The sequence below is a fragment of the Haliotis rufescens genome, unplaced genomic scaffold, assembly GCF_023055435.1.
Source record: "Haliotis rufescens isolate VD_foot unplaced genomic scaffold, xgHalRufe1.0.p SCAF_42, whole genome shotgun sequence".
Classification (NCBI taxonomy): domain Eukaryota; kingdom Metazoa; phylum Mollusca; class Gastropoda; order Lepetellida; family Haliotidae; genus Haliotis; species Haliotis rufescens.
In genome coordinates this window covers 2,343,100-2,370,838 of record NW_025964135.1, presented here as the reverse complement: position 1 = coordinate 2,370,838, position 27,739 = coordinate 2,343,100, and the positions used below count along the sequence as shown (strand labels likewise).

Below are 27,739 nucleotides of genomic sequence, written 5' to 3'. Positions count from 1 at the left end.
TACAATAAATAAAAGCAATGTTTAATTATTCAGAGGCACATGCTTGTTAACTGAATAGGGTCATTGGGAGGACACACACAAACAATGAGTACGACATTAACATGTTCAATCAAACTCGATAGGAGTCACTTCCGGTTGTGTTGGAATTGTCTCCCCTGCAACAGCCTCTTTCTGAACCTCCTTCATCTGGCCATTCTGAACTGTGACCATCACCTGAAACAGGAGCAGGATAGATGGTTCAAAATCTGACACTATTCAATAGTCTAAATATATGATAGCGCATGTACCCAGTCCCTGCATGGCAACCTACGAACTACTCAAGTTAGGGTTGGTTGGTTTGTTGTTTTACGCCGCACTCAGCAACATTCCAGCTATATGACGGCCGTCTGTAAATAATCGAGTCTGGACCAGGCAATCCAGTGATTGACATCATGAGCATCAACCCACGCAATTGGGATCGATGACATGTATCCACCAAGTCAGCAAGCCTGACTTCCGGATCCCGTTCGTCGCCTCTGACGACAAGCCTTTTACGATAAGCATGGGTTTCTTAAGACCTATCCTACATCGGATCTTCACGGGTCAGTTTGATAGGGACACTGAGATTGTCATTTGATTAAATCTATCGGCCACAGTTACACGTTTACCACTTTAGTTTGGTCCAGAAGAGTCAGGAGCCTTGCATAAACCAATATGCCCGAGGAGCTCGAATGTATTCTTAAAACACAAGCCAATCAGATTACACGTATAGAAATTAGACCATAAAAATCACACGTGGCCCACGGTAATAATAATAATAATTATTATTATTATTATTATTATTATTATTATTATTATTATTATTATTATTATATGAACAGTATCGCCTGTAAGTCACTATCGTTTCTCAGATTCCTGTCGAATGAAAGTCAGCATTGATGTCCCTTTTCATAATTTTATCGCTAGTAGAGACGTTCTCTGTCAGAGACTAAATCACAAAATCGCATAACATCTTTATGATTTCTAAGCGTCTGTCAATTCAACAATCTGAGAGAAGAAATCAAATAAGCCGATGTTCCACATCAAATCTTTTGCAGTAAAACTGAACCTCATCTTTATTATTGAATCGGTGGCAGCCATGATTGACATTAACACGCTGGATACGAGCGGCCAGTTGTTGTACAATCAGAAGCAAAAAGCCACAAATATTAGAGAATCATGCGACCAGTGGAAAGATGGCACATCAGTCGATATTTCCCCAATCTTTGCGGCTTAATTTGACCTCGATGACAATTTCATGTGTCACGAGTCAATCAGTTGACGCGAGATACGTGTTCATCATCTTCGTCACAGAAATGTCAAACATGACCACAGTGGGTCAGCCAATATTTCAATAGCTCTCCAATTGACATTGTACCGAGGAAGCTGTTGGCACACACAGAGAGAGGTGAGGTGAAATTGGGTTTAACGTCGCGTCCAAGATTATTGCACTTATATAGCGACGTGCATGCACGTGTATGTGTGTGTGTGGCTGCTTGTAGTAGTCCGGACTGATGCCGATTTATAGTGCTAGCTCACTGAGATACCATGCCGCAGTTTAACATGAATACCCCACTCAGACACAGTATACTGACTCCGAGCCGACCAGTCCTTGTTTTAGCCCCTTAATGCCGAGCGCCAGACAGGGTAACAACAAGTACAATCTTTTAACGTCTTTTTGTATGACGCGGCCCGGGATCGAACCCATGACCTTCCGCTCTCCGGGCGGACGCTCTACCACAAGACCACGGAGGCGGTCACACACAGAGAGAGCCCGTCAACCAATACGAACAGAGAAAACTAATAGTTCTTATAATGCATCGTTAACACAGGAATGGGACCAAATTTGAAAACATGGAATTAACCTAATCGTATTTGGTATTTGGGTGATACCTGATTGAATTGAACCCTGGATTTATAGCAGGTTGTTTATTTTCTATACATTCTGGTGACCTTGCCAAACAGTTCCTTGCACTCCCCCATACACTTCACTTAATAGTTAAAGGGGCTATTTCTGATTGTAACAAAAGTTTTCTTGGTAAAATATACTGTCAGTACTATAATACGGGTTGCGGATTGTCAACTTTTATGACATTTTAGACTGTTTTTTTATTTTTATTTTTCCAAAACGTAGCTGTTGTTGTCTGTTTTTTTAACACCGCAATCAGCAATATTACAGCTATATGACGGCGGTATGTTAATAATCGAGTCTGGATGAAACAATCCAGTGATTGACATCATGAGCATCGATCCACGCAAATGGGACTGATGACATGCGTCAACCAAGTCAGCGAGGCTGACCACCCGATCCCGTTAGTCGCCTCTTACGACAAGCAGAGTCGCCTAAGACGGACACGTTGTTCATACTTAAAGGAGCTATTCGAGTAATAAAATAATACCATGTAATGGCACTTGAGTTCGTTCTTGTGTCAATTATTCCAAAGCAAACATTGCTTATGTTCCAAAGTGCTACTCCAGTGCTTAAAAAATATTTCCAGGATAAATATACAATGTCAGAAAATACCAGAAGTTAATATAACAAGGGATTTGATTGTCAACTTTATGACGTAATAAGGTCATTTATCTTTCCAAAGTGCATTTTAAAGTCAACTTTGTGTTCCTTTCGTGTGTTCATGCCATTGAGTGAGTGAGTTTGGTTTTACGCCGCTTTTAGAAATATTCCAGCAATATCACGGCGGGGGACACCACAAATGGGCTTCACACATTGTACCCATGTCGGGATTCGAACCCGGGTCTTTAACCACTAGGCTACCCGACCGCCCCCTCATGCCATTGAAGCAAGTACATACCAATGTAGCAAGGACGCAGGATTTAAACTAACACATTGCTCAAAATTCACCGAACATTCTTCATCGCCATCTCGCAATGAGCTCATAAGCCAGAACACACTCCAACATATGCACGCAACATAATGTTACACAAATATCTATGTCACACAATCAGAGTGAGTGAGTGAGTGAGTTTGGTTTTACGCCGCTTTTAGCAATATTCCAGCAATATCACGGCGGGGACACCACAAATGGGCTTCACACATTGTACCCATGTCGGGAATCGAACCCGGGTCTTTGGCGTGACGAGCGAATGCTTTAACCACTAGGCTACCCGACCGCCCCCACACAATCAGAACACATCGGGTACACTACATACGCGTAATTTCGAATGCATATTCTAAGAGCAGATGTTCTTATAAATAATTGTCCGGGGGTGCTTTGGGGGATTTATTAGCTTAATAAATTCCCTCTAAATGTTACAGTTTTATGGTTCTATATTTGGCTTATGCAGACCCACGAACATATATCGAGTTATGGCAAGTTCGAGAACAGCAGATATTATACCATTGTGTCGATAAGAAAACTTGCGCGAAGTAACATCAACGTAAACAAAATATCTAGTTATTAGAGTTCGAAGTTCAATGTATTTGTTACTCACCCATTCCTCGAGTTCATCAGCTGGATCAGTTCTACCAAGAATTCTGTCTGAAACGAGAATATAGCATAATTATACAATAACCTATGCTTGTCGTAAGGGGTGACTAAAGTGAGGGAGTGAGTTTAGTTTTACGCCGCTTTTAGCAATATTCCAGCAATATCAAACGGGGGACACCAGAAATGGGCTTCACACATTGTACCCATGTCGGGATTCGAACCCGGGTCTTCGGCGTGACGAGCGAACGCTTTAACCACTAGGCTACCCGACAGCCCCGGGTGACTAAAGGATCGGGTGGTCAAGCTCTGTGGCGTTGATGATGGCATGTCATCGTACACCGTTGATCATAATTTCCATCGCTGGTTTGTCTGCTCCAGACCCGACTACTTACAGGCTGCGGTGATATACCCGGAATGTTGCTGCCCCAGGCATTACACCAAAACTAAAAGAAACATAGATTACCCATTTTGTGTTCTTTTTTCGTCTTGGTAAAGTCAAACAATACAAAGTAAAGAATATATCAAGAATCATTGTAGAAAACATGTGGAATTTCTACTTTCTTTGTTAAATGACTAGTTAGATAGTATCCGGTGTAGAATAACGTCACAACGTCATTGTATTCAAAAGGGCATACTTTGTAAAGGGCGATCCATTGTAATAGATAGATTTTGCTCCTTAAAAGCACATATACATTTCTGAAGTGATGCTAGAATTACGTCTGGATCGGAGTGACAAAACACCGACTGACGTTAAATTGGAAACGTTTATGTAGGTCAAGGTCAACTAGCCCCCGTAGACAATTGATAGACTTAGTTGTCTATAGCTTATTATTATCTAAGCTCTATATTGTAAGTTAATAGTAGCATTGAAAGTACAGTCATGTCATGTGATAGCCATGAGTAGTGGTTCATCTCCATTCGAGAGTCTCAGAAGAAAATAAACAGTCAGTATTTTAGTCTGCAACCTGACGGACCGTGTGTCACTCAGAATTGGGATATCAATATATCTCCCTTACTACCTAAGTATGAAAAAAGCACATTTCGGTATATTACCGTGACTTCTGTTTTCACGGTCATTCAATAAGGTAGAGGAAATATCATAGTACATAGGCTTTAGTGTGTGTGTGTGTGTGTGTGTGTGTGTGTGTGTGTGTGTGTGTGTGTGTGTGTGTGTGTGTGTGTGTGTGTGTGTGTGTGTGTGTGTGTGTGTGTGTGTGTGCGTGCGTGCGTGTGTGAGTGTGAGTGTATGTACATGTGTGTGTGAGAGTGTGTTAGGGTGTGTACGCTTTTGTTATATGATATGTTGACTTCGGATTTTCGTTTGACACAGTAGAAAACCACCACTCCACACCACACCACACCACACCAAACCACATCACACCACACCACACCACACCACACCACACCACATCACCACACCACACCACACCACGCCACACAATACCACACCACACCACTCCACCCACCCAAAAAATATCAAATAGTCTGTGGTTTTGCAATTGATGGCTTGAGTCTGCCCCAATCATGATGCCAGCGCTGTCCCTTTGAAGAATTAACACGTTAATGCCACCACACTCTGTCTTTGGTTTGGTTTGTTGTTTTACGCCGCACTCAGCAATATTCCAGCTATATGACGGCGCTCTGTAAGTAATCGAGTATGGGCCAGACAATCCAGTGATTGACATCATGAACAACGATCAACGCAATTGGGATCGATTACATGCATCAACCAAGTCAGCAAGCCAATCTGATACCGTTAGTCGCCTCTTACGACAAGCGTAGTCGCCTCTTACGACAAGCATGGGTTGCTGAAGACCTATTCTTCACAGATCCAGCCGAAAAAAAACCCGCAAGTTTCTTTTAGATGCGGTTAACGTTAAGACCATAAAAGATATGTAAATAATATTAAAAAATGATAACAGAGAAAACATTTGATACCAAATAAGCCTTGATTGTTTGATGACAACCATCCGTGTATATTAAAAAATACCCCCGATAACACGCCCCCCCCCCCCCCCCCCCCCCCCTTCCCCAAACATAAAATGACAAGTGATACTCGTGTCCATCAATAGTGTGTGTTGTCTCCGTTAGCTGCGATACAGGCCGACATCATGAACAACGATCAACGCAATTGGGATCGATTACATGCATCAACCAAGTCAGCAAGCCCATCTGATCCCTTGAGTCGCCTCTTACGACAAGCGTAGTCGCTATTTACGGCAAGCATGGGTTGCTGAAGACCTATTCTACCCCGGATCTTTACAGGTACTGAAAATGATGACAGTGATGACACCATGTGTCTGTTTTAAGCAGGAGGTTAGGAGTATTCCATGTAAAACACACAATGTGAGATACACATGCCGTAAGAACATGCATAGACATGGAAATGTGTACGGTTGTGAATAACTCAGTTCCTGAGTAACGAGTATTGTCCATCCTATGTACCGCCAAATCCATGTCTCGAAGGTTAACCATAACCAAGAAGGACTTTTTTTTACATTCATGTCATCCCCCTACACACATCGTCGCAGTGGTGACTCAGCATAACACCACTGCCACAGGCTAATTTGCATATCACGTGACCGGACTTTTCTCTTGTTTGTAAACAAACGCGCTTTTTCAGAAATCAGTATAGAACGGACTAATGCAAGTATTTGGGGGCGCTTTACATATTGTTTTGCATAACTATATAGATATGCTACTACAACTGCGACAGTGAGTTGCATGACAATATATATTTATGCATCAAAGTGACCGTGTCGCTAGCTCTCCGTTGGGCTTCGATGACAGCACGTGGAGCCGTACAACCAATGTAAACATAGGATAACTACGCAAAAACAAGTAGATTTTTACGTATTTGCATACTTTCTCAATGAAAGTTAACCATTCTTTGACATTTGTTTATGAAAATGTGTAGACTTGTCAAACATGAAACGGATGAAAAGCATATGCAATATCTTGACTGGACTGTGAAAGATGTGACGAATCGTCACATGGCGCTGGTCTGTGGCAGAGGTACTATACTAGCTGGCTGCCGGCCGCATGGAACTCTGGGTAGGAGAGTGGTCCCCCTTTCGATGGATGTTATGTGCGAAAACACGACAAACCAATCAAAATGCGCGTATGATTTCAAGTTCTTCGTCAAAGAATCCCTCAGAAATAATTTTTGATTTTACATATGTCTTGCATCTAAAAATATACCCAGCACACAGTTAAATGTGTTCAATAATACTGTACAATACCGCATGTTCCGATGTGCTTTAAATTGCATCTGAAATATATATAGAACATGGGAAAATATATGTGACCCATTATGTAACAAGTTGACAATTGTTTTAGGTATGCCCGTTTGCGCTTAGACGGAACCCGGTCGCAAAAATGGCCACGAGAGAGGCACGAGTCGCAATTCGGCTTGTCCCGGAATAACACGAGTTGGTCACGAATGACATTCATGTCAGACTTCAGGAATATAGCTACACCTATATCTTCAGAGGTTCAGGACAATTTGTCAAAAGTCAGTTCAAATGTTATCTGAACTTTACTGAGAAACCATTATGCGAAATGCCGGACTTCCTCATTGATATTGGTTTGAATCGTGGCTGCGATGCGGTAGTTTCCATTTTGAAAATATAATCTCTGTTCTTTACTTGTATGTATTTTATTGCTTGTAATCATGTGAACTAAAAATGTTTGTTTTGAGGAAAAAGGTCATTTGAAGCAACTCCAGGTTAAATTATCCAATGATTGAATCTTATTTCTCCTGAGTTAAAATAATTCTGCTAAATATTACTGCAGAAAAAAAATTCTGCCAGAAATTTCTGTAGAAAAAAAGAATTCTGCCAGAAATTTCTGTAGAAAAAAAGAATTCTGCCAGAAATTTCTGCAGTAATGCATTTTCTGGGCCAATTTTTGAGCTTGTGAACATGTGAACACACTGGGACACACATTATTTGGATTCGACTCCTCGAGAGCTTTTCAGTGATATAAAACATGTTTTTGTAGCTCGCTTCCTTCTGTGTGGTTCGATTCCCGACATGGGTACAATGTGTGAAACCCATTTCTGGTGTCCCCCGCCGTGATATTGCTGGAATATTGCTAAAAGCGGCGTAAAACCATACTCAGTCAGTCAGTCAGTCCTTCTGTGTGGTCAGAGTTCGGACTCCTGGCCATTCCTAAGTTTCCCGCCCTGCCTTGTAACATCTGTGTGAGGTCTAGTTGTAAATAAAAGCGACAAAACCCTTTTCATATTCATAAGAAATCTCAGCCAAAAAAGAGTCAATTGTACGCTTCCGATTATATCATGAGCGTGTGTTAATGAATCTCTATCCAATAGTGATGATAACATGTGTTCACGAAAGGATTTAAGGCAAGGCAAAGGCATCCCCATAGGCACCAACTGTGCTTCCCTTCTTGCTGATCTGTTTCCTTAGGCATATGAATTGGAATTTCTGCTCGGGTTAGCAAAATCAAAACAAGGGAATTTGGACAAGAGGTTTAGCTTAAGCTTCGAATATAACGATAATCTGATACCGGTCAAACAGCCCATTCGATGCCTAGGTTCGCCCAACACCTGAACTAGAAATAAAGGAGACAGGCGTAACCGTCTTGTCTGTTTAAATCTAAGCATAAATTTTCAGAGAGACGAAATAATCTCAAGGCAGTATGACAAGAGGGGTGACTTCAACTCTCCATCCTATAGTCAACGTTCCATTTATGTTGAGTTATATTCCAGCAGTTCCACTATTGGTGAGTGCGGTCGGGTAGCCTAGTGGTTAAAGCGTTCGCTCGTCACGCCAAAGACCCGGGTTCGATTCCCGACATGGGTACAATGTGTGAAGCCCATTTCTGGTGTCCCCCGCCGTGATATTGCTGGAATATTGCTAAAAGTGGCGTAAAACCATACTCACTCACTCACTCCACTATTGGTGCCTGCGGCAACAAGTTGTTCTCAAACTGCGTCATACGATTCTTGCTCAAAAGTTGTTTGATCAAGATTACAACATCCAAGGCATCGACAAAACTTTGAAAAGATTGATGGTAGACATGTGGAGGTCAGGTCCAATCATGCTCAATGCACTTCCTATATTTGAGTTGTACCACATGTTCCGGAGATTTTGTTCAGGTGACAGACAGACAGACAGACAGACTAGACTTCAGCAATATATTTCAATATACTTACACTATGAAATTGTTCAAGACTTATCTGTTGGTCTCTGACGTGAATCCATGCAGTTGGCATTTGTCATGCTGTGGGCATAAATACATTGACTGGCATTTTCGTGTGTTTGTGACAGGTGCCACCGGTAGCGCAGGATACACTTACCTTTTTCGCGAACACCTGTTAAAACCACAAGCTCAAGATATAGTCGGAATCGTACAATCAACTCTTATGAATATCGAAAGTGTTTTGTCGACTTTGCTTAAATTTGTCGTTGCAGCCGGTGCACATTCACAAAGTATGAAGAGACCGCCCCCGTGGTCTAGTGGTAGAGCGTGCGCCCGGAGACCGCCCCCGTGGTCTAGTGGTAGAGCGTGCGCCCGGAGACCGCCCCCGTGGTCTAGTGGTAGAGCGTGCGCCCGGAGAGCGGAAGGTCCGGGGTTCGATCTCCGGCCGCGTCATACCAAAAGACGTTAAAAGATGGTACTTGTTGTTACCCTGTCTGGCAGTCGGCATTAAGGGGCTAAAACAAGGACTGGTCGGCTCGGAGTCAGTATACTGTGTCTGAGTGGGGTATTCATGTTAAACTGCGGCATGGTATCTCAGTGAGCTAGCACTATAAATCGGCATCAGTCCGGACTAGTACAAGCAGCCACACAAACACACACACGTGCATGCACGTCGTTTTATAAGTGCAATAGTCTTGGACGCGACGTTAAACCCCTTTTCACCTCACCCCTCAAAGTATGAAGAAGAACAACTTGTGTGTCCGATTGCTGATAAAGCACGTGCTTACGGACGATAATCGGTGATCGATAATGAGGTTGACTGAAATACAACGCAGCATGGAAATGAGATTCCCTTCACTTCCATTAAAGGTCTGAGCTGAATTAAGCATCATATGTATTCTCCATGTTGATTACTGCTCAAGAGAAACGCCCAGCTAAGCAGAGGGTCATCCTGTCAATTTAGTCCCAGTCTCCGTCTCACTTATCTGATCAGGCACGGCTCATTGGGCTCAAACTGATCTTCATCTGGAATAAATATTGATTGGCCACCTTGAACGGAATTCTATCAATTTCGTTTGACCTGGATCAACTCTATTAGAATTTACAATCTCCACTGTTAGGAGCTTGTGATGTTGTTTTAATGAAAATAGGTGGTTATTTAGAAATAAAACCAAACCAATGAAGGCTTTTTGCGAACACTGGAAAGGGCATTGTTTAACTCGGTGTCCTTTGTGATAGTTTTATGGCTCATGTAATAAAACAATAGCACACACATTCAAATTTCTTTCATCTTGATGAATATAAAGGAGCTGCCTGGAGCTTTCAAGTGACAGGGTATATGTTGTTTTATTGAACGAACTGCCAATCACGGCGCGTCCCGATGGACTAGCCAATCAAATTAGAAGACCAAATTCAAAATGTGGCTATTTCCTGGACACTTGCAAGCTTGGCTTCAAAGCTTGGCTGCATTGAGGATGAAACGAAGGGTTCAGATTCATCACAGTCTGTGAAATCTGGGTTTGACAACAAAGTTTCAATTCTTTTAGAAAGATGGATTTAAATGAATTTGTGACCCAAACAACTTCACGACAGTTCGCATTTGGGTAATCCGTTTGTTCGACCTGCGCCTATTTTTGTACAGTTGATTGGGATCTCAAGCACATTATTTAGCCAACACTTTGCCGAGCACCTGTTCGAATTTACAACCAGCAAATGTACAGATTAGTTTCATCGACGTTACGCTCTTCACACTATATCAAACTGATAACCAGAACACCAACTGTTCCCTTACGTGCAGTTCTTTTGTTGTTCTTTATATCCATCATATGCTGCCACGGTTTGACATGCATGAAGCCTAATTCTGAAGCCCTCTAAACTCCTCTGAGGGTGGGGGGCGGTCGGGTAGCCTAGTGGTTAAAGCGTTCGCTCGTCACGCCAGAAACCTATGTTTGTTGGTTCGAATCCCGGTTCGCCCCGATTATGTTTCTAGGTTTGGTAGCACCATACCCCTGCTTGTGGGTTTCGCCGAAGTGGTAAACGTGTGAGACCTGCATCACTTCAGGCTTTCCTCCCAAATTAAGCTGACACGCCGCGATATAACTGGAATACTGTTAAAAGCGGCGTTAAATCCAACTCACTCACTCACTCATTATAGCTGCTATAACGCTAGAGGCAGGCCAAGTACTCACACGCCCCAACAGTGATTGTGCCTGAAAACAGTTGTGTAAATCACCATACTGGGAGTTAGGTCAAATTACAACACTGAAATCAGAAATTGACAATGGTCCAATGTGTGAAGCCCATTTCTGGTGTCCCCCCAACGTGATAATGGCGGCATATTGCTAAAGCGGAGTACTGCCGTATTCACCACTTACCACTCACCCGCTCACACGCGCGTAGGACATGAATATTGCACTCTAACTGAAATGAAATGATGGCAACTAAACATCTCCAGTTGACATAACTTTGTGAAAACGGTTTTGCGATTTGTTTGAATAAAAGTGTATGTGTGAATCATAAGATTGACACTTTTTACATTTGTTTTGCGATTTTCATAGATTTCTCAACAAAAGAGTACAGATAATCCCTGTATTTAACGAAGGTTATTCCCACAAAGAACAGCTCCAGTGGAGTATCAGATCTTTGCCAAGGACAGGTAATGGGCCTGATAAGATGAACGTCAGACTTGTGATTGGGTTTATCATGCATGTGATACATTGCAAGAAGGGCGACAATATCGAATTAAACACCGCCATTTTTAAACACGCACATGTTTTCGTATGTCTAGGGTGGTTTCTAAAGAGAAACCATTTATCTCTTTCACGTGTAACCGGTAATTTACTTGTAAGTTGGATTTTGGAGGTATTGGTCACGTTGGTAAATATCGGGCTGACACGCATTGGTAACCAACCTGCATTCTACCTCACACGTGGATAGGGGCGGTCGGGTAGCCTAGTGGTTAAAGCGTTCGCTCGTCAGGCCGAAGACCCAGGTTCGATTCCCGACATGGGTACAATGTGTGAAACCCATTTGTGGTGTCCCCCGCGGTGATGTTGCTGGAATATTGCTAAAAGCGGAAAAAAATCAAACTCACTCACTCACACGTGGGCGAGCGTCCGTGCAACTCCACACAGCGACTTGTGACCCCGAGCAGTCACACACGTCCCTCACTGTGTTGGTTGCGCATAAGGTTGCACGGTATATGGCGCCAACAAGCACACCATGGGCCAACCAATCTCATTGAATTATTAGATTATATATTTTACGTGTTTGTTTGTTTGTTTTGGGGTTTTTATTTGACGCCGCACTCAGCAATATTCTAGCTATATGACGACGGTCTGTAAATAATCGAGTCTGGAACAGACAATCCAGTGATTGATAGCATGAGAATCGATCCGAATACGATGACATGCATCAACCGAGTCAATGAGTCTGACCAGCCGATCCCCTTAGTCGCCCTTTACGACAAGCATAGTCGCCTCTTACGGCAAGTATGGGTTGCTGAAGACCTAATCTAACCCGGATCTTCACGGGTCGTATTACATTAGATATTTTACTCCCATACGATACCTTTTTGCATGAAGATCTGAGGAAACCTCAATAATCAGCTCAGGTGAACGTTCTACTTAGCCAACAAAGCATTCAGACAAGTGTACCTTATTTGTGTAACTCGAGAGTGAATATAATCGATGAGTTCCGAATGCAAAAAAAAATGTTTTGGAGTTGTACACCCTGTCGTTTCCAAGCGCCACGGGATCAATACCCAAACCCAAAATGGTACATGTTTGTTCTGTGGTGGTTTTCTTTACCAAGATCGACATTTCCTATTCGAAGTGGTACAGAAATGGGACCGAATCGTTTTAGAAAGATGATCTTTGATTGGCTCAAGAACCTACGCATCTTTCAGTTAGATGAGCGGTCAAAGTTCGACCAGTTCAAAGTTCCGAATCGGAGTAAAAATACCAACAATACTACAAATGGTTTGATGTTATGTGCACAAGGCAGCAGTAGGTTGGATGAAGGGAGGGTTACAGAAGCATATCAGAGTGGCCACGCGATCCTACTCAACCGCAATATTCCAGCTATATGACGGCGGTCTGTTAATAGTCGAGTCTGGACCAGACAATCCAGTGATTGATATCATGAGCATCGATCCACGCAATTGGGATCGATGACAGCCATCAACCAAGTCAGCGAACCTGAACACCCGATCCCGTTAGTCGCCTCTTACGACAATCATAGACGCCTCTTACGACAAGCATGGGTTGCTGACGACCTATTCTTCACGGATCCAGCCGCAAAAGAAACGCAAGTTGTACATAAAGATGCGGTTAACGTTAAGACCATAACAGATATGTAAATAATATTAAGAAATGATTACAGAGAAATCATTTGATACCAAATAAGCCTTGATTGTTTGATGACAACCATCCGTGTATATTAAAAAATCCCCCCGATAACACGGTTCCCCCAAACATAAAATGACAAGTGTCAGTCGTGTCCATTAATAGTGTGTGTTGTCTCCGTTAGCTGCGATACAGGCCGCCGTCTCATTGAGTCGACGAGTCTTTGGAAGAAGGCTTGAGGAATCCTGTTCCATTCCCGCACCAAAAAGGCTTCCCGTTCCTGGTAGTATGTGTATATGTCTTGCAGCCTGAAAACGTCTCCCAATCTCGTCCCAGGCATGCGCAATTGGCGCCGTGTCCATTGACAAGGGCGGCCAGGACATCACAGGAATGAGGGGCGGTCAGGTAGCCTAGTGGTTAAAGCGTTCGCTTGTCACGCCGAAGACCCGGGTTCGATTCCCGACATGGGTACAATGTGTGAAGCCCATTTCTGGTGTTCCCCGCCGTGATATTGCTGGAATATTGCTAAAAGCGGCGTAAAACCATACTCACTCACTCACAGGAATGACATTCACGCTGAGGAGGTCTATAGAGACCCGTGCTGTATGGGGACGAGCGTTGTCCTGCTGAAAGACCTGGAGTTGAGGTTGACCCAGGAAGAGAGGTCTGACGTGATTACGATGAACATCATCCCTGTACACGACATCAGTCACACGCTGACGGAACACGTGTAGAGGGGTCCTGTGATGACAACTGGCCTAAGATACAGCAGTTAGCGCCGTCTTCATTACGCCGCCTCCACACACTGATGCGGCCATCGGCGTGAAAAAAGGTTGAACCTTAATTCGTCCGAGAAGACAACTTGTTGCCACTAATGACGTCGCCAACGCAGGTGATGTTAGGCCCACTGAGGGCGTTGTTGGAGGTGAGGTTGAGTCAGTATGGGTTTGGGTCAGTAAGGACAATGACATGTAAAAGTGAATAGCTTTCCACAAATTACTATTTTGTGCATTTCACAAACAAAAAACTTGACTTGCGTTTCTTTTGCGGTTGAGTATATTTGGCACGTGACCTACGTGTATTGTAACAAAGAATTCTAACTCGACCACAGCGCGAGCACGCCCGTGTTCAAACAGGGCTCTAGTACATCTGTTACTTGGTGTAATTACTTCAAAGATACCCCAACCAAACAAAAAAAAATGTCTTATTTATCCGAGATGATTCCGAAAAACATGAAGCAGTTGTAATGGCTAAATAGATGTCAGTTGGAGTTTATTTGGTTTGCGAAGCAGGAATAGTCCAGTGTAGCCACCGGTATCAAGCTAGGGGAAAAATGCTCATAGTGATTTCTGGCAAGGTGTGGACCCCTAGAGTTGGAAAATGTGTGATAGCATTGCAGCGGTGGCAGCTTTTTTTGGAAGTTATCACCTTTTTTTCAAAATGGCCGCCAAGGACGCAATTCAACACTGGCCGGGCCACGTGTAAGTAGAGTATATTTTACGGGTGCTTCTTTGTGTTGACGCTCGGACCAACGATTCCGCATTCGTGTTCTAATTGCCTGTCGAAGACTTGATTCCACAGTGTTTGTGAGATAAGGTGTACGCCACTTTGGAACCTATTCCAGCGACATAAGGCCATCCAAAATAATCTCAATGCATCCAGCATTTTTAAAAGGGAGGTGTCCAAAATATCAAACCAAAATATTGGCCAAGAGCCAATAAGAATGCGTCGGTGCGGTACGAGAAAGGTAACAGTGGGATTGTTTTTAATTATGAGAATACTTACATGTTAATAGCATGGTAATACTAATAGTTTATAGCAAGTTCCATTTATTGACGATCTTTTGGAGCCTATGTCATCAGAATTTGTGTAAACATTTTGAAATCATTTTTTATCAATTAAATCTATAACAATTACTATTTTAACCAATATAGGGGGCACGGGAGGACCCGTCGTCGAAGGCGCCACAACTCGGGGTGCAGAGTTGGGTCCCTTTGGGGACACCAGAAACCCATGCTTGTAGGTAAGAATCCCCGTTTGATCCGATTATGTTTCGTGGGTTTCATCAAAGTTGTAAACGTCTGAGACCTCCTCACTTCGGGCTTTCCTCCAACATTGAACTGACAAGCCGTATGGGAGTTAAGATCATCTTAGCGCTAAGATCGCTTTGTGCAAGTGGGTCCAGGTCAATAGATTCTGCATAGTGCCAAAACAAGGCCATCTTCCACATCCAGGCCGTTCCACAAAGCTAACTAATCCCTATGACTGTCGTAGTAGGTTGTGGAGCTACGATGGACTTCCCACTACGACTGACGTAAGAAGGTTGTGAAGCTACGATGGACTTCCCACTACGACTGACGTAAGTAGGTTGTGGAGCTACGATGGATTTCCCACTACGACTGACGTAAGAAGGTTGTGAAGCTACGATGGACTTCCCACTACGACTGACGTAAGTAGGTCGTGGAGCTTCGATGGACGTCCAACTAATAAGTAGAAATGGAGTTACGATGGTCTTACCACTACGACTGTCGTAATTAGGTTGTGGAGCTACGATGGACGTCCAACTAATAAGTAACAGTGGAGTTACGATGGTCTTACTGCTTCGTGGAACGGGCCCAGGTCCATTGCTTCAACGTAGCTCCACAACACGTCACCAAGGCAAATACGTATAGTGATCGATGTACGTCCTTGACCACGGTTATTTTGGTCTCGATGACGCTTCTTGACGCGGTTCCCTACACGTATGTGACTCAACGCCTCAACGCCCCTTTCACCAGACCGGTGGTCATTGTTAATTGATTATGCTAAAGTTGACTAAGAATCCTATTCGGGGTGAGTGTATGATCTACCGAATAAATAGTGTACTGATAAAACTGAGCATATACCAGAGTAGGGAATTCGTCACTGTTCTTAACATATGTTAATCTTCATCTCTTAGTGAGTATCGGTAATAAAAACTGATATTCGTGCACAGCCGTTAATACATATCCAAACTGCATCATTTTTTATTAATAATTAAAACTTCGTTCAGTGTTCCAGTGTGCAAATTCATTATTAAGTGAGTGAGTGAGTGAGTTTAACGCCGCTTTTAACAGTATTCCAGTTATATCGCGGCGTGTCAGCTTAATGTGGGAGGAAAGCCCGTAGTGATGCAGGTCTTAGACGTTTACCACTTCGGTGAAACCCACGAGCACGGGTATGGTGCTGACAAACCTAGAAACATAATCGGGGCGAATCGGGATTCGAACCCACAATCATAGGTTTCTGGCGTGCCCAAGGGACGCAACTCTGCACAGCGAATCGCGGCGCCTTAGACGACTGGGCCACCCGTCTAACAAAAGGACGTTATATACTATTTGTTATGGTGTCTAGTCGCCATATACGGTGTCATATTAGGTTAGCAGAAAAACATTCGGCGAGGCGTGAGCCGACCCCAGTATTTTTCTGCTAACCTAATATGACACCGTACACGGCAACTAAAGACAACGTAACGAATTTATTATGCCGAAAAGTTTACACTATTTGGTATCTTTGTCGCACAAGTCATGTCAAACTTAGAACTCAAAACTTAACACTTACAACCTAAGACATTAAGGGTCAAAGGGAGACTACAAGGACAAACCTTGTTGATATTTTTAACTTTATATAATCTTTATTAGTGTGAGTGAGTGAGTATGGTTTTACGCCGCTTTTAGCAATATTCCAGCAATATCACGGCGGGGGACACCAGAAATGGGCTTCACACATTGTACCCATGTCGGGAATCGAACCCGGGTCTTCGGCGTGACGAGTGAACGCTTTAACCACTAGGCTACCCGACCGCCCCCCTAATCTTCATTAATTGAGTGAGTGAATACGGTTTTACGCCGCTTTTAGCAATATTCCAGCAATATCACGGTGGGGACACCAGAAATGGGCTTCACACATTGTACCCATGTCGGGAATCGGACCCGGGTCTTCGGCGTGACGAGCGAACGCTTTAACCACTAGGCTACCCGACCGCCCCTAATCTTTATTAAAGTCACGAACGTGATCCAGAAAACATTAACGTCCTTGCACATCAAAATTTATTATATTCAAACACAAAACAGTGTCGAAAAACGAATTTCTGTACCAGAATGTTCCAGAATATGTGAGGTGTGTTTTGGAAAATCCAAAATGGCTGTTACTGACGGTATACGGTCTCATATTACGTCAGTAACAACCATCTTGGATTCTTACTGACGGCACACGGGCTCCTATTGGGTTAGTAGTTCTGCTCTTTGATTGGTCAAACTCACTTTGAGGCATAAAAAAAGGTACATATGTACTCACTGATGCATCCCACACAGCGCCAAAACTGTCCGACTATGGGGTCCAGCAAGCTCCGCACACTGGCATCGACGACAGACGTCACCTCGGAGTCTAAATTAGACACCGTGCTGAAATGAGATAAAAAAAACTCGTTGAAAATTCAGACCTCGCGTTTCCACGTGTGACGAGACATTACGAGAATTGATCACAACTTAACCCTGCCATCAACGTTGTTGCAACTGGTCTCCGAAGCAATGTCGTACTTATTGATTTTGCTGCACGCATATTCTTTCTGGTCGACTCCCAAGTGTTGGCCGATTCAGACTTGTGTCTGGATATTTTACACCACATGTGCGCATGTGCTGCGTTCAATGAAATAGCAGAATGAATGTCCAAAAGATAATCAGTCTTTCATTGCTCCCCAAATACATATGACATTTTCCATGACCTCACCTTCCCCCATTTCATAAAAGACCAGTCACAATATAATGCTGTTGCGCCCTGCTGGATTGGACATAATTCCTAAAGTATTGATTTCGTTCGCTTTGAAAAAAAAACGTATGGCAAAATATAAATTAGGATATCAAATTTAGATGGTTTTGAACTGTTTTGCAATATCTTTTTATTTAATATTTTATTTCTCATTTCTCTTGCATATGTCGCCGAGAGTATTGAACAAACCTCCATACACAGACTTTAAATATATACATATACAGATGACGGTTATGGTCTGGGATTAATTCCATAACTGCAGGCTACCAAACTTCGATCTACATTAAATTCTTGCACAAAAGATTGTTACGGTTTTGAAGCATGGCTTCAATTCTAACCTGTTGAATACCCTTTGTTTGTTTCATTTTAACATTGGGCTGCGATTGGCCCAGTCGTCTCGCTCTACAGAGTTACGTCCCGCGGGCTGAGGCCCTTTATTTTTAAGAAATGGAGAATTACGAGGATATTCCCCTACTTAAAACACATCGCTACTTTTACACTTTGAAAAAAAATTCCCCTGTGGAAAATATTTCAAAATATACCAGAAATCTATAATATACCAAGACTGCATGTGGCTGTGTGAATCGCCCTCACGTGTGATGCACGAGGAATACACTCCCTGCCGCTGTTGCACGTGCACCAAGCACCGTCGCGAGCTGATATTTACAATGCATGGTATACGGCTCTTCATAATTTCGTGGGGTCCCAAACAAGTATTTTATCAATCGCTCGCACGTTGTAAATACATGCTGACGGGAATTATAAGAAATATAGAGCCCTGAACAGGGATATATATGTTAACATGTTTTGGGTTTTTTCTCTCGTGAAAGCTTCATCTAACTGCTTTAAATATGAACATTGTTATGGGTAACCTGCTAAAACACAACATTACATTCATATAAGTATTTTTACCAGTCAAGTATTAAAAGTTAATTTCGCCGTAGCTGAGGTGGACAATTAGACGTCCTCGAATCAAACGATGCAGGTTCGAGCCCAACTGCCGACATGTTTTCTGACAAAATTGTAAATTATTCACTTGTCAAAATATATTTAAAAAATAGTCCCGCCTGCCAAGTGAAAATCAACTTCATTTATTTTTTAAATTAATTTAAATGTTTGTTCAAGATGACGTATAAGTGACAAACAACTGTCCATTCCTTTAAAACAATGGAGCCTCTAAAACATTCCCGATAAATGTTCCGCACGTTTACTTGTTGCATGGAAGGGTCGTTCTGCAAGTGCGTTTCATGCAAAAAGACATATTTAGTTTTTGAAAAGCATTTAGAGGTGATACACAAAAGTAAGAGAATATATGGATCTCGGCTTCTTTTTTTTTAAGGAACACAACGTTTCGGAGTACATGCTTACTCCTTCATCGGGTGAGGGGGCACGGGTGGCCCAGTCGCCTAAGGCGCCGCGATTCGTTGTGCAAAGTTGCGTCCCTTGGGCACGCCAGAAACCTATGATTGTGGGTTCGAATCCCGGTTCGCCCCGATTATGTTTCTAGGTTTGTCAGCACCATACCCGTGCTCGTGGGTTTCACCGAAGTGGTAAACGTCTGAGACCTGCCTCACTTCGGGCTTTCCTCTCACATTAAGCTGACACGCCGCGATATAACTGGAATACTGTTAAAAGCGGCGTTAAACCCAACTCACTCACTCACTCAAAAAAGTACAAGAAGCCACTGACATCAGGAGACACCAGCCAGCCATGAACCGTGACCACGGAACCTATCTGCGTGGTTCTTGGAACTTATTGCTTCGATCTTTGTCGGTGCCAATCACCCAGCTGGCGTCCATTTGCCCATTGCTATGTCCATCCTTTCACCTATCAGCGCCAATTACATATATATATATGCTCTCTGCCTCATGGCATTCATAAAGCAGCAAAATTATCCCTTAAACTCCAAGAAATAAGCTTAAACTTACCCAGCTCAAAATCAGAAATCAAAAGTGTCACTAAACAAAAAATCAAAAACAAATGGCAAAATATATACCAAAACTCAAATAGCCAAATCAGGAAAGTACCCCGAAATAAAACCCCTAAATAAACCAAAAATACTACACCCATCCAAAAAAATCGACAAAATAATTACTAAACTACAAACAGGCCACACCAAACTAAATAATCACCGTAAAATAGCTAATCTACACACAACAGAAAAATGCCCACATTGCAAACACTACAGACCACCCTAAATCTTAAAACCGGACTTACACTAGAATCAATCCTAAATCCACAAAATAAATTAGAAAAATTCAAAGCCTTGGGCGTATACCTAAATAAAACAGGACTAATTAGTCGCATTTAAACCCCATCTAACAACCACCCAACACACACAGCTCCCTTAGTTCGTCCCCCACCCACTCTTGGCATTCTTTCCAAATTTCAAAATTACTATGCAAAATTACTATATATTACCCCTAAAGCCCCAGAAACAATACACCCTGCAGGCTTGCTATTTAAAAATGGACACATGCAAAATTACACACCCAAACGCACTCTTAACGAAAATATTATATTTAAAACGGAAGAAAAATTTCTGGGAATTATCTTCGACCAACAATTAACATGGGCTCCCCATATTCTTAATCTGGTCACATCATGTCAAAAAGATCTTAATCTAATGAGAGCCATTAGCTGCTCTGATTGGGGTTCCGACAAACAAACATTACTTAACATATATAAATCACTTATATTACCTAAAATTGACTATGCCGCCCCGGACCTCCACTCTATCACGGAAAAACTAGATAAAAACTCATATCTATCCAGTATAAAGCCCTAAAAACAGCCCTGGGGACCAGAACCGGTGCCTCCTTAAATTCACTCCCATTATCTCCGGCACCTCATCAATTAAGCTAAGACGTAACCAAACCATCCTAAATTACTGGGCTGGGGCCCAACATAAACCCATTTTCAAACAAATCTCTGACAAATTCAAAAACAGCAATAACTTAGCCCCATACGTAACACATCTACACAAACTCATCAAAACTCACAAACTTGAAAACATCAGACATACACCCCCATCTGATATCTACATTAATGACACACCCCCGCCTAATACAAATTTAACACTTCACAAAATATTCACGTACCACAAAACCAGACAAAACACTTATAACAAACAACTACATACAACAGAACTGGCCAAACCACAAACACACATCTATACTGACGCCTCCCAAAATAACAATAATATCACAGGACTAGGCATCCAGATCACACAACCAATACCTATCACCACCAACTTCCACTATACTGACTACACACATACTACTGTAGACTAAAATCTAGTCTCTGAAATGAACATATCGTACATAAAAAAACAGATGTTCAGTTATCTTAATAAAAATATAATAAAAAAGAGCCCAGTGACTCTCTTCATTTTCATTGATACTGCAGTGATCTAGACTTGCCAAACATTATAGACTTGCATGGGCTGTATTTGATATATAGTTGTATCAGGGTCTGTAAGACAGACTTATACTACTACAGCAGAATTATTAGCTATCCAATGTGCTTATCACTACAGTAAACTACGGTTATAACGAACACGCTTATAACGAACTGACGGATATAACGAACTTACTTTTTTGGTCCCGACTAGTTGCTGTAGTTATGCTGTATATATGCTTATAACGAACTACGGTTATAACGAACTAAAATTAGTAGTCCCTTTGAGTTCGTTATAACCGTAGTTTACTGTATATAAAACAATCTAATGACTCTAACTATCTAATTATTTCTGACTCCCTAGGCTCACTATCCCAAATTCAAAACAAAATATCTAAGACATCATAAACAATATCATAGACATACACACTAGCATCACAGATACAAACAAAACAATAATACTACTTTTGGCACCTGCACACACGGGAACACAGGGCAACCACCTAGCAGATTCAGCAGCAAAAATAGCCACTACACATCCATCACCATGTATAAACTTCACTACAAGCAAAGCCGAAATCAAATCACTTATCAGACAAAAACATCTTAAATAAAAATTTCCAAATTAATATTCAAAATTGTAAATCCAAATGGATAAAATCTCTTTTCAGTAAACCAGATACCAAATGCCGCAACTTCACAAAGTCTATTATCACGGATAAAATTATAAACAGAATGTTAAGCGGCCAAGTCAATCTTAACGAAACACTATATAAACAAAACAGACACCCACATCCCAACTGCACCTATTGTCAACTCCCTGAAAACATAGAACACATTTTCAATCACTTCCCCAAATACAAACAACACTTCAGGATCGGGATCGAAATTCCTAGCGCGGATTGCCTTCTCCGACGTCCGCGCGATAAAGCCATCCATATCCAGACTACTAAACATCATGTTCATTTATCCAGCCACCCACCCAAGCCGTCCCATACGCATAACGTCGGACCTCCCCTGACACACGCCTCCCTCACCCCCGCCGCACGCCTCCCTCACCCCCGCCGCATAAGCCCAATGTTTATTAGGCTAGGTTTTCCATTCTCCCTCCTTGTTTTTTCTTTCATTTACCATACACCACAATAAATACGTCAGCCTAACTGATTTTATACTTATCCTAACCCTATCCCCTTATCATGTATCAACTAGCCTAGGTTTCTAGACAGCTTCTATCACCCACTAAATTTCTTCCATCATATTCCACCCCCTTTCCTATATTTCTTTCTATCTTTACCCCCACTAATTTACAGTTTTTTGGGCCAGCCGATTATCCCTATACATGTATTCCCAACTATTAATTTTTATCTAACCCGTCTGGCCCCAACTGCGAAATAGCCGACGGCTGAAGCGGTCGTAAAATCACTAAAACTCTCTCTCGCATTCATTCACCTGGTGAAGGTTGGTTGGTTGATTAGTTGTTTAACGCCGCACCAAGCAATATTCCAGCTATATGACGGCGGTCTGTAAATAATCGAGTCTGGACCAGACAATCCAGGGATAATATCACGAGCATCGTCTCACGCAATTGGATCGATGGCATGCATCAACCAAGGAGTAAGTATATACTTCGAAACGTTGTGTTCCTCATAATAAAGAAGTTGACATCCATATATTCTCTTCCTTAAGACATATCTAGTTAGCTATTTAGTTTAAATATTCTATCTTCCTGTTTCACACGACAAGGGCGGCATGCTACTCGAAAAAGACTCAGACGGCTCGCTAAACACAATGTTTATTTTTTAAAAACAGGATATTCACCATCCCAAAACTCTCTCGCGTGATAACCTCTATTCAGTAAGATAGATTTAGTTAATAAGATATAAGTAGCTAGAAATTTTACTGGTGCGAGTTAACTGCAGGGGACTCAACGGTACTTCCGAACGGAAAATATGTTCTTCAATTAACTCCAAAACAAACAAAGCATCACTTCGGGATTTCGAAGGGCGCCCCGTTTTTTTCAGTTTTTTAAGACACGTTACACGTCAACATGTATCAGTCCCTCTACGGGTCTCTTTTCACTTGTTTGTTCACGATTCAAAAACAAGTCGTGTCAGAAGCTTCTGCCGTTGGAAGCTTGGTAGGCTACTTACGTCCTCTGGCGGAGGTGGTTGAACGGGAAGGCCTCATACATTTCTAGACCTGGTAGAGTTGGGCAGCTATAGTTATCAACCACGGTAGCTACTGCTGTCTGTGTGATCTGTCTGACGAGCGCTCGTGTTTGACAATGGTGTGACGTCATAATCAAGCACACTCGTGACGTCATGCGCACACGCCATTTTTTTAACCACACACATTTATAAGCTGGTTCCCGGCTCCCTATGCGCGCGTCGTCAACGTGCGATATTGTGATATTAGAGACGGGACCCAGCTTAACACATTTATACCGTATGGTCAGTAACACACCATGAAAACTTTAGTTTTAGAAGCAATATATATATATATATAAGCATTTCATGTGTTAAGTGAAATTTCGTTTTTCACTCTTCGAGTGACGGGGGGAAAGGATATATTTTCACAAGTAGCCACGAGTGAAAATATCCCCTCTCCAGCCCCCCCCCCCCCCCCCCCCCTATTTATTATTTTCTTTATGTGTACTTGTCAACAAATTATTTTTACAAATGTAAGATATTGAAACGTAAATTCTCCATACCTTATACGCAGGGACATTTCACCACCGTTTGTAATTGCGACTTGAACAGTAGTTCCGAGATTGCAAAATCTTAAAAAATATAAGCAGCAGAAAACTCAGTCTTTCACACTGAAGTATATAATATACATAGAATACAAAACGAGCTACCGTGTAATACCAATTTTATAAAACTAGTTAATAGTTCTGGTATCTGAAGAGCGATGTCAATCACTGGATTGTCTGGTCCAGACTGGATTATTTACAGACCGCCGTCATATAGCTCCATAGCTGGAATACTGCTGAGTGTGGCACAAAACAACCAAACAAACAAACGTAGACGTACCAGTCGTTGCGCTGCGATCGACTTGTGGAACGGGGCCTTGCACCTCAAAGTTTACCAATCACGTCACAATACCCTATGATCTATTTTTTGGAATTCTGTTGCAAGATCCACCGGCAAAACAATGTCATGTGACGTCAGCCTAGCAACAAGGTTTGCTGGGGTCATCGTGTGTGCATAAGATGCTCTATCATCTCTATACGCAATGTTTGAACAAGCCCAGGGATGTTGAGTGTTTTTAATATTTATTCGTGAAACTTGTTCCCGGAGTACATAAGCACGTGCTTTGGTATTACACAATGTGTAATACAGCTGTATGTTTGTTAATACGGGTGATATCTTCACTTGTGCCTTTGTTGTTTAACGCCGCACTCAGCAATATTCCAGCTATATGACGGCGGTCTGTAAATGACCGAGTCTGGACCAGATAACCCAGTGATTGACATCATGAGCATCAATCCATGCAATTTGAATCAATGACAAGCATCTACCAAGTCAGCGAGATTGACCACCCGATCCCGTTAGTCGCCTCTTACGACAAGCATGGTCGCCTTTTACGGCAAGCATGGGTTGCTGAAGACCAATTCTACCCCGGATCTTCACGGTCTCACGCGTAAGTAAGAAAGTGGTGCTAATGTATCTCCAACTGTGACAAAGTAGACACAATGTAAGGACAACAACTTCTTTAATACTGTAAAGACCTAGTTTCGGTATAGATCCTTATACCGTTGTCAACCAGGGGAAGACAGTCTTGCTTGACAACATTATAAGGATTTATACCGAAACGTTGTCATCCGTCAACTTCTACTGCCTATCAAACAATTCATCCAACTGTGACGTCACATTTACTGTGTCACGCTGGACCTTGTGACGTCATACTAGTTGCGCTTACTGAAATAATTTAGCAAGTGAATCTTGTCGTTCTGTTTTGATTTCAATCATTCGTGACCAACTCGTGTTATTCCGGGACAAGCCGAATAGCGACTCGTGCCCATCTCATGGCCATTTTTGCAACCGGGTTCCGTCTTAGCGCAAACGGGCATACCTAAAACAATTGTCAACTCGTTGCGTAATGGTTCACATATATTTCCCCATATTTCAGATGCAATTTAAAGCACATCGGGACATGCGGAATTATACAGTATCATTGAACACATTTAACTGTGTCTTGGGTATATTTTTAGATGCAAGACATATGTAAAATCAAAAATTATTTCTGAGGGATTCTTTGACGAAGAACTTGAAATCTTACGCGCATTCTGATTGGTTTGTCGTATTTTCGCACATAACATTCATCGATGGGGGGCGAGTCTTCTTGCAGGTTACGGAAAGGGGCGAGTGGTGACGAATGTGATTTCAATTTCAAATACCCATGACCATGGTAACTCCCAGTGCAGTATTTAGCAACTGAACAAAGACTTAACAAAAATCCTACAGACATATTGTGTAATGAATAATTAAATGTTTACACACCATTCACAAAAGCTGTTTATTTGTTTCAGCCAAGGTGTGAGTTTGAATAATTTTGCGAGTTGTATTTGCAGTCAGCTGGGTCTTTGGCGAGTAGAAGATATTGACCTTTGACCATATCTAACCTCAACTGAACCTCGTCTAGTATCACTTTAATTTTCTTGAGGGTGGCACTGACTATTTGCCCGTGAGGTAGCTGTACTAAACTCAAGTGCATCGGCAACAATGCAGTTTACCGGGCGCAGCCCGAGCTCTACCATCCGCTCAATTACCGCGCTATAGTGCCACCGCTGTCTCGTTATACCGTTACCGTGCCTCACGCTCTGGTGACTCTCGCTTCACGATCCAACACCCGTTTTCGGTCTTAGGGAAACTTACACATCTTTACAATCAAACACCCGTTCTCGGTCTTAGGGAAACTAACACATCTTTACGATCAAACACCCGTTTTTCGGTCTTAGGGAAACTTACACGTCTTTACGATCCAACACCCGTTTTCGGTCTTAGGGAAACTTACACGTCTTTACGATCCAAAACCCCTTTTCGGTCATTAGGGTCAGCTGGCTTTGGGCAAGGGTTAGCCATAAATTCTTACCCTTTCAAGCGTTAATCCAGTTAATCCCATTGGTCGGTCATGTTGACATAAACAATTGCGGGTGTGGTTTCAAGAAAAGTTGAATGGGAGAGCGGGCAGTGACGGGCAGTGCATCAAATCACATGAGTACGTTGACTAAAAACATGAAAAGATTTGCACGATATGTTGACGCCGAGGTGAACATGCTTTTCACACAGTGCAATCGGCCGAAATCTGCAGAGCAGTTTACAAACCGGATGTCGATTTCGTCACATGAATTTGAGTGGACTATGCATGGACTCGTTAGTCCCGCCAAAATGTAACTCCATAATACCAGCCTAGTTCGGCAAGGGTGGAAACTGGACTTTTGTAATAAGTTAGTTACTCCCTTGTCTCGGGAAGATGGAATTGGCCGACGTGTTGGAATTGACCTGTTGGAAGACAATTTAGGCAGTGATTCCTTGATTCAACCAATGCCACCTCAGCTAGAGCCAAAAGGAGGGGCCAGATAAAATTGTCTTTGAAAATATATTCTTTAGCGTATGCAGAACAAACACTATTTATAAGATGATTCATTTAATCATTTAATGACATATATCAACGGATGATATAAATATAATATGTATTATTTTACAAAATAATGAATTATATATATATAAATCATTGTTTCATTCACAATGTGAACACACAAAAATCTCTTCCACACCTTCATAACATTATCCACAGAACACAGAAGTATTTCCCGAAAATATCAGTCTCATTAAAATCAGATTTTAGTTCTCGCTATCGCTAAACAAAGATCTTTCTTTAACGGCAACGAGAACTTAGATTGATTTTATGACATTGAAAAAATATTTGATTTTGCGGCAGCGTGAACTTAGATCTGATTTTAATGACATTGAAAAAATATTTCCTTGAAAGACTTTTCACACACACACACACACACACACACACACACACACACACACACACTGCTAAAACTATTAACACACAGTATGATTAATGCTGTGAAGGCACCTGATTGATTGAGTACCCAGAAGATTGTGATTTCTCATTATTTCAATATCAAAATTTGACAAAGCTGCAATTTTCACTAGATTCAGTCAATGAGGGTCGAAGTGGAACCGTGCCAAAATATCATATACGAAATGATTCCATAAATACTTTTGTTTGTTTGTTTGTTGTTTAACACCGCACTCAGTAATATTCCAGCTATATGACGGTGGTCTGTAAATAATCGAGTCTGGACCAGACAATCCAGTGATTGAAATCATGAGCATCAATCCATGCAATTGGGATCGATGACATGCATTAACCAAGTCAGCGAGCCTGACCACCTGATCCCGTAAGTCGCCTCTTACGACAAGCATAGTCGCCTTTTACGGCAAGCATGGGTTACTGAAGACCTATTCTACCCAGGAATCTTCACGGGTCAAATACTTTTGACCTAAATGACAATTTCAGTATGGTCACAACATGTACATCATCTAAATTCTCCGTATTTTA

The 27,739-nt window shown here is 42.1% G+C and overlaps 1 protein-coding gene across 1 annotated transcript; it reads right to left on the bottom strand.

Annotated features, from left to right (window-relative positions):
- On the bottom strand, positions 1 to 23,468 carry LOC124148168. Its single transcript, XM_046519140.1, has 4 exons — positions 23,311 to 23,468; positions 17,291 to 17,397; positions 3,469 to 3,515; positions 1 to 213 (listed from the first exon to the last, which is right to left on the bottom strand). The coding sequence occupies exons 1-4, from the start codon at positions 23,457 to 23,459 to the stop codon at positions 106 to 108; spliced, it is 411 nt and encodes a 136-aa protein (XP_046375096.1). The 5' UTR covers positions 23,460 to 23,468; the 3' UTR covers positions 1 to 105.
- Between the last annotated feature and the right edge of the window lie 4,271 nt (positions 23,469 to 27,739).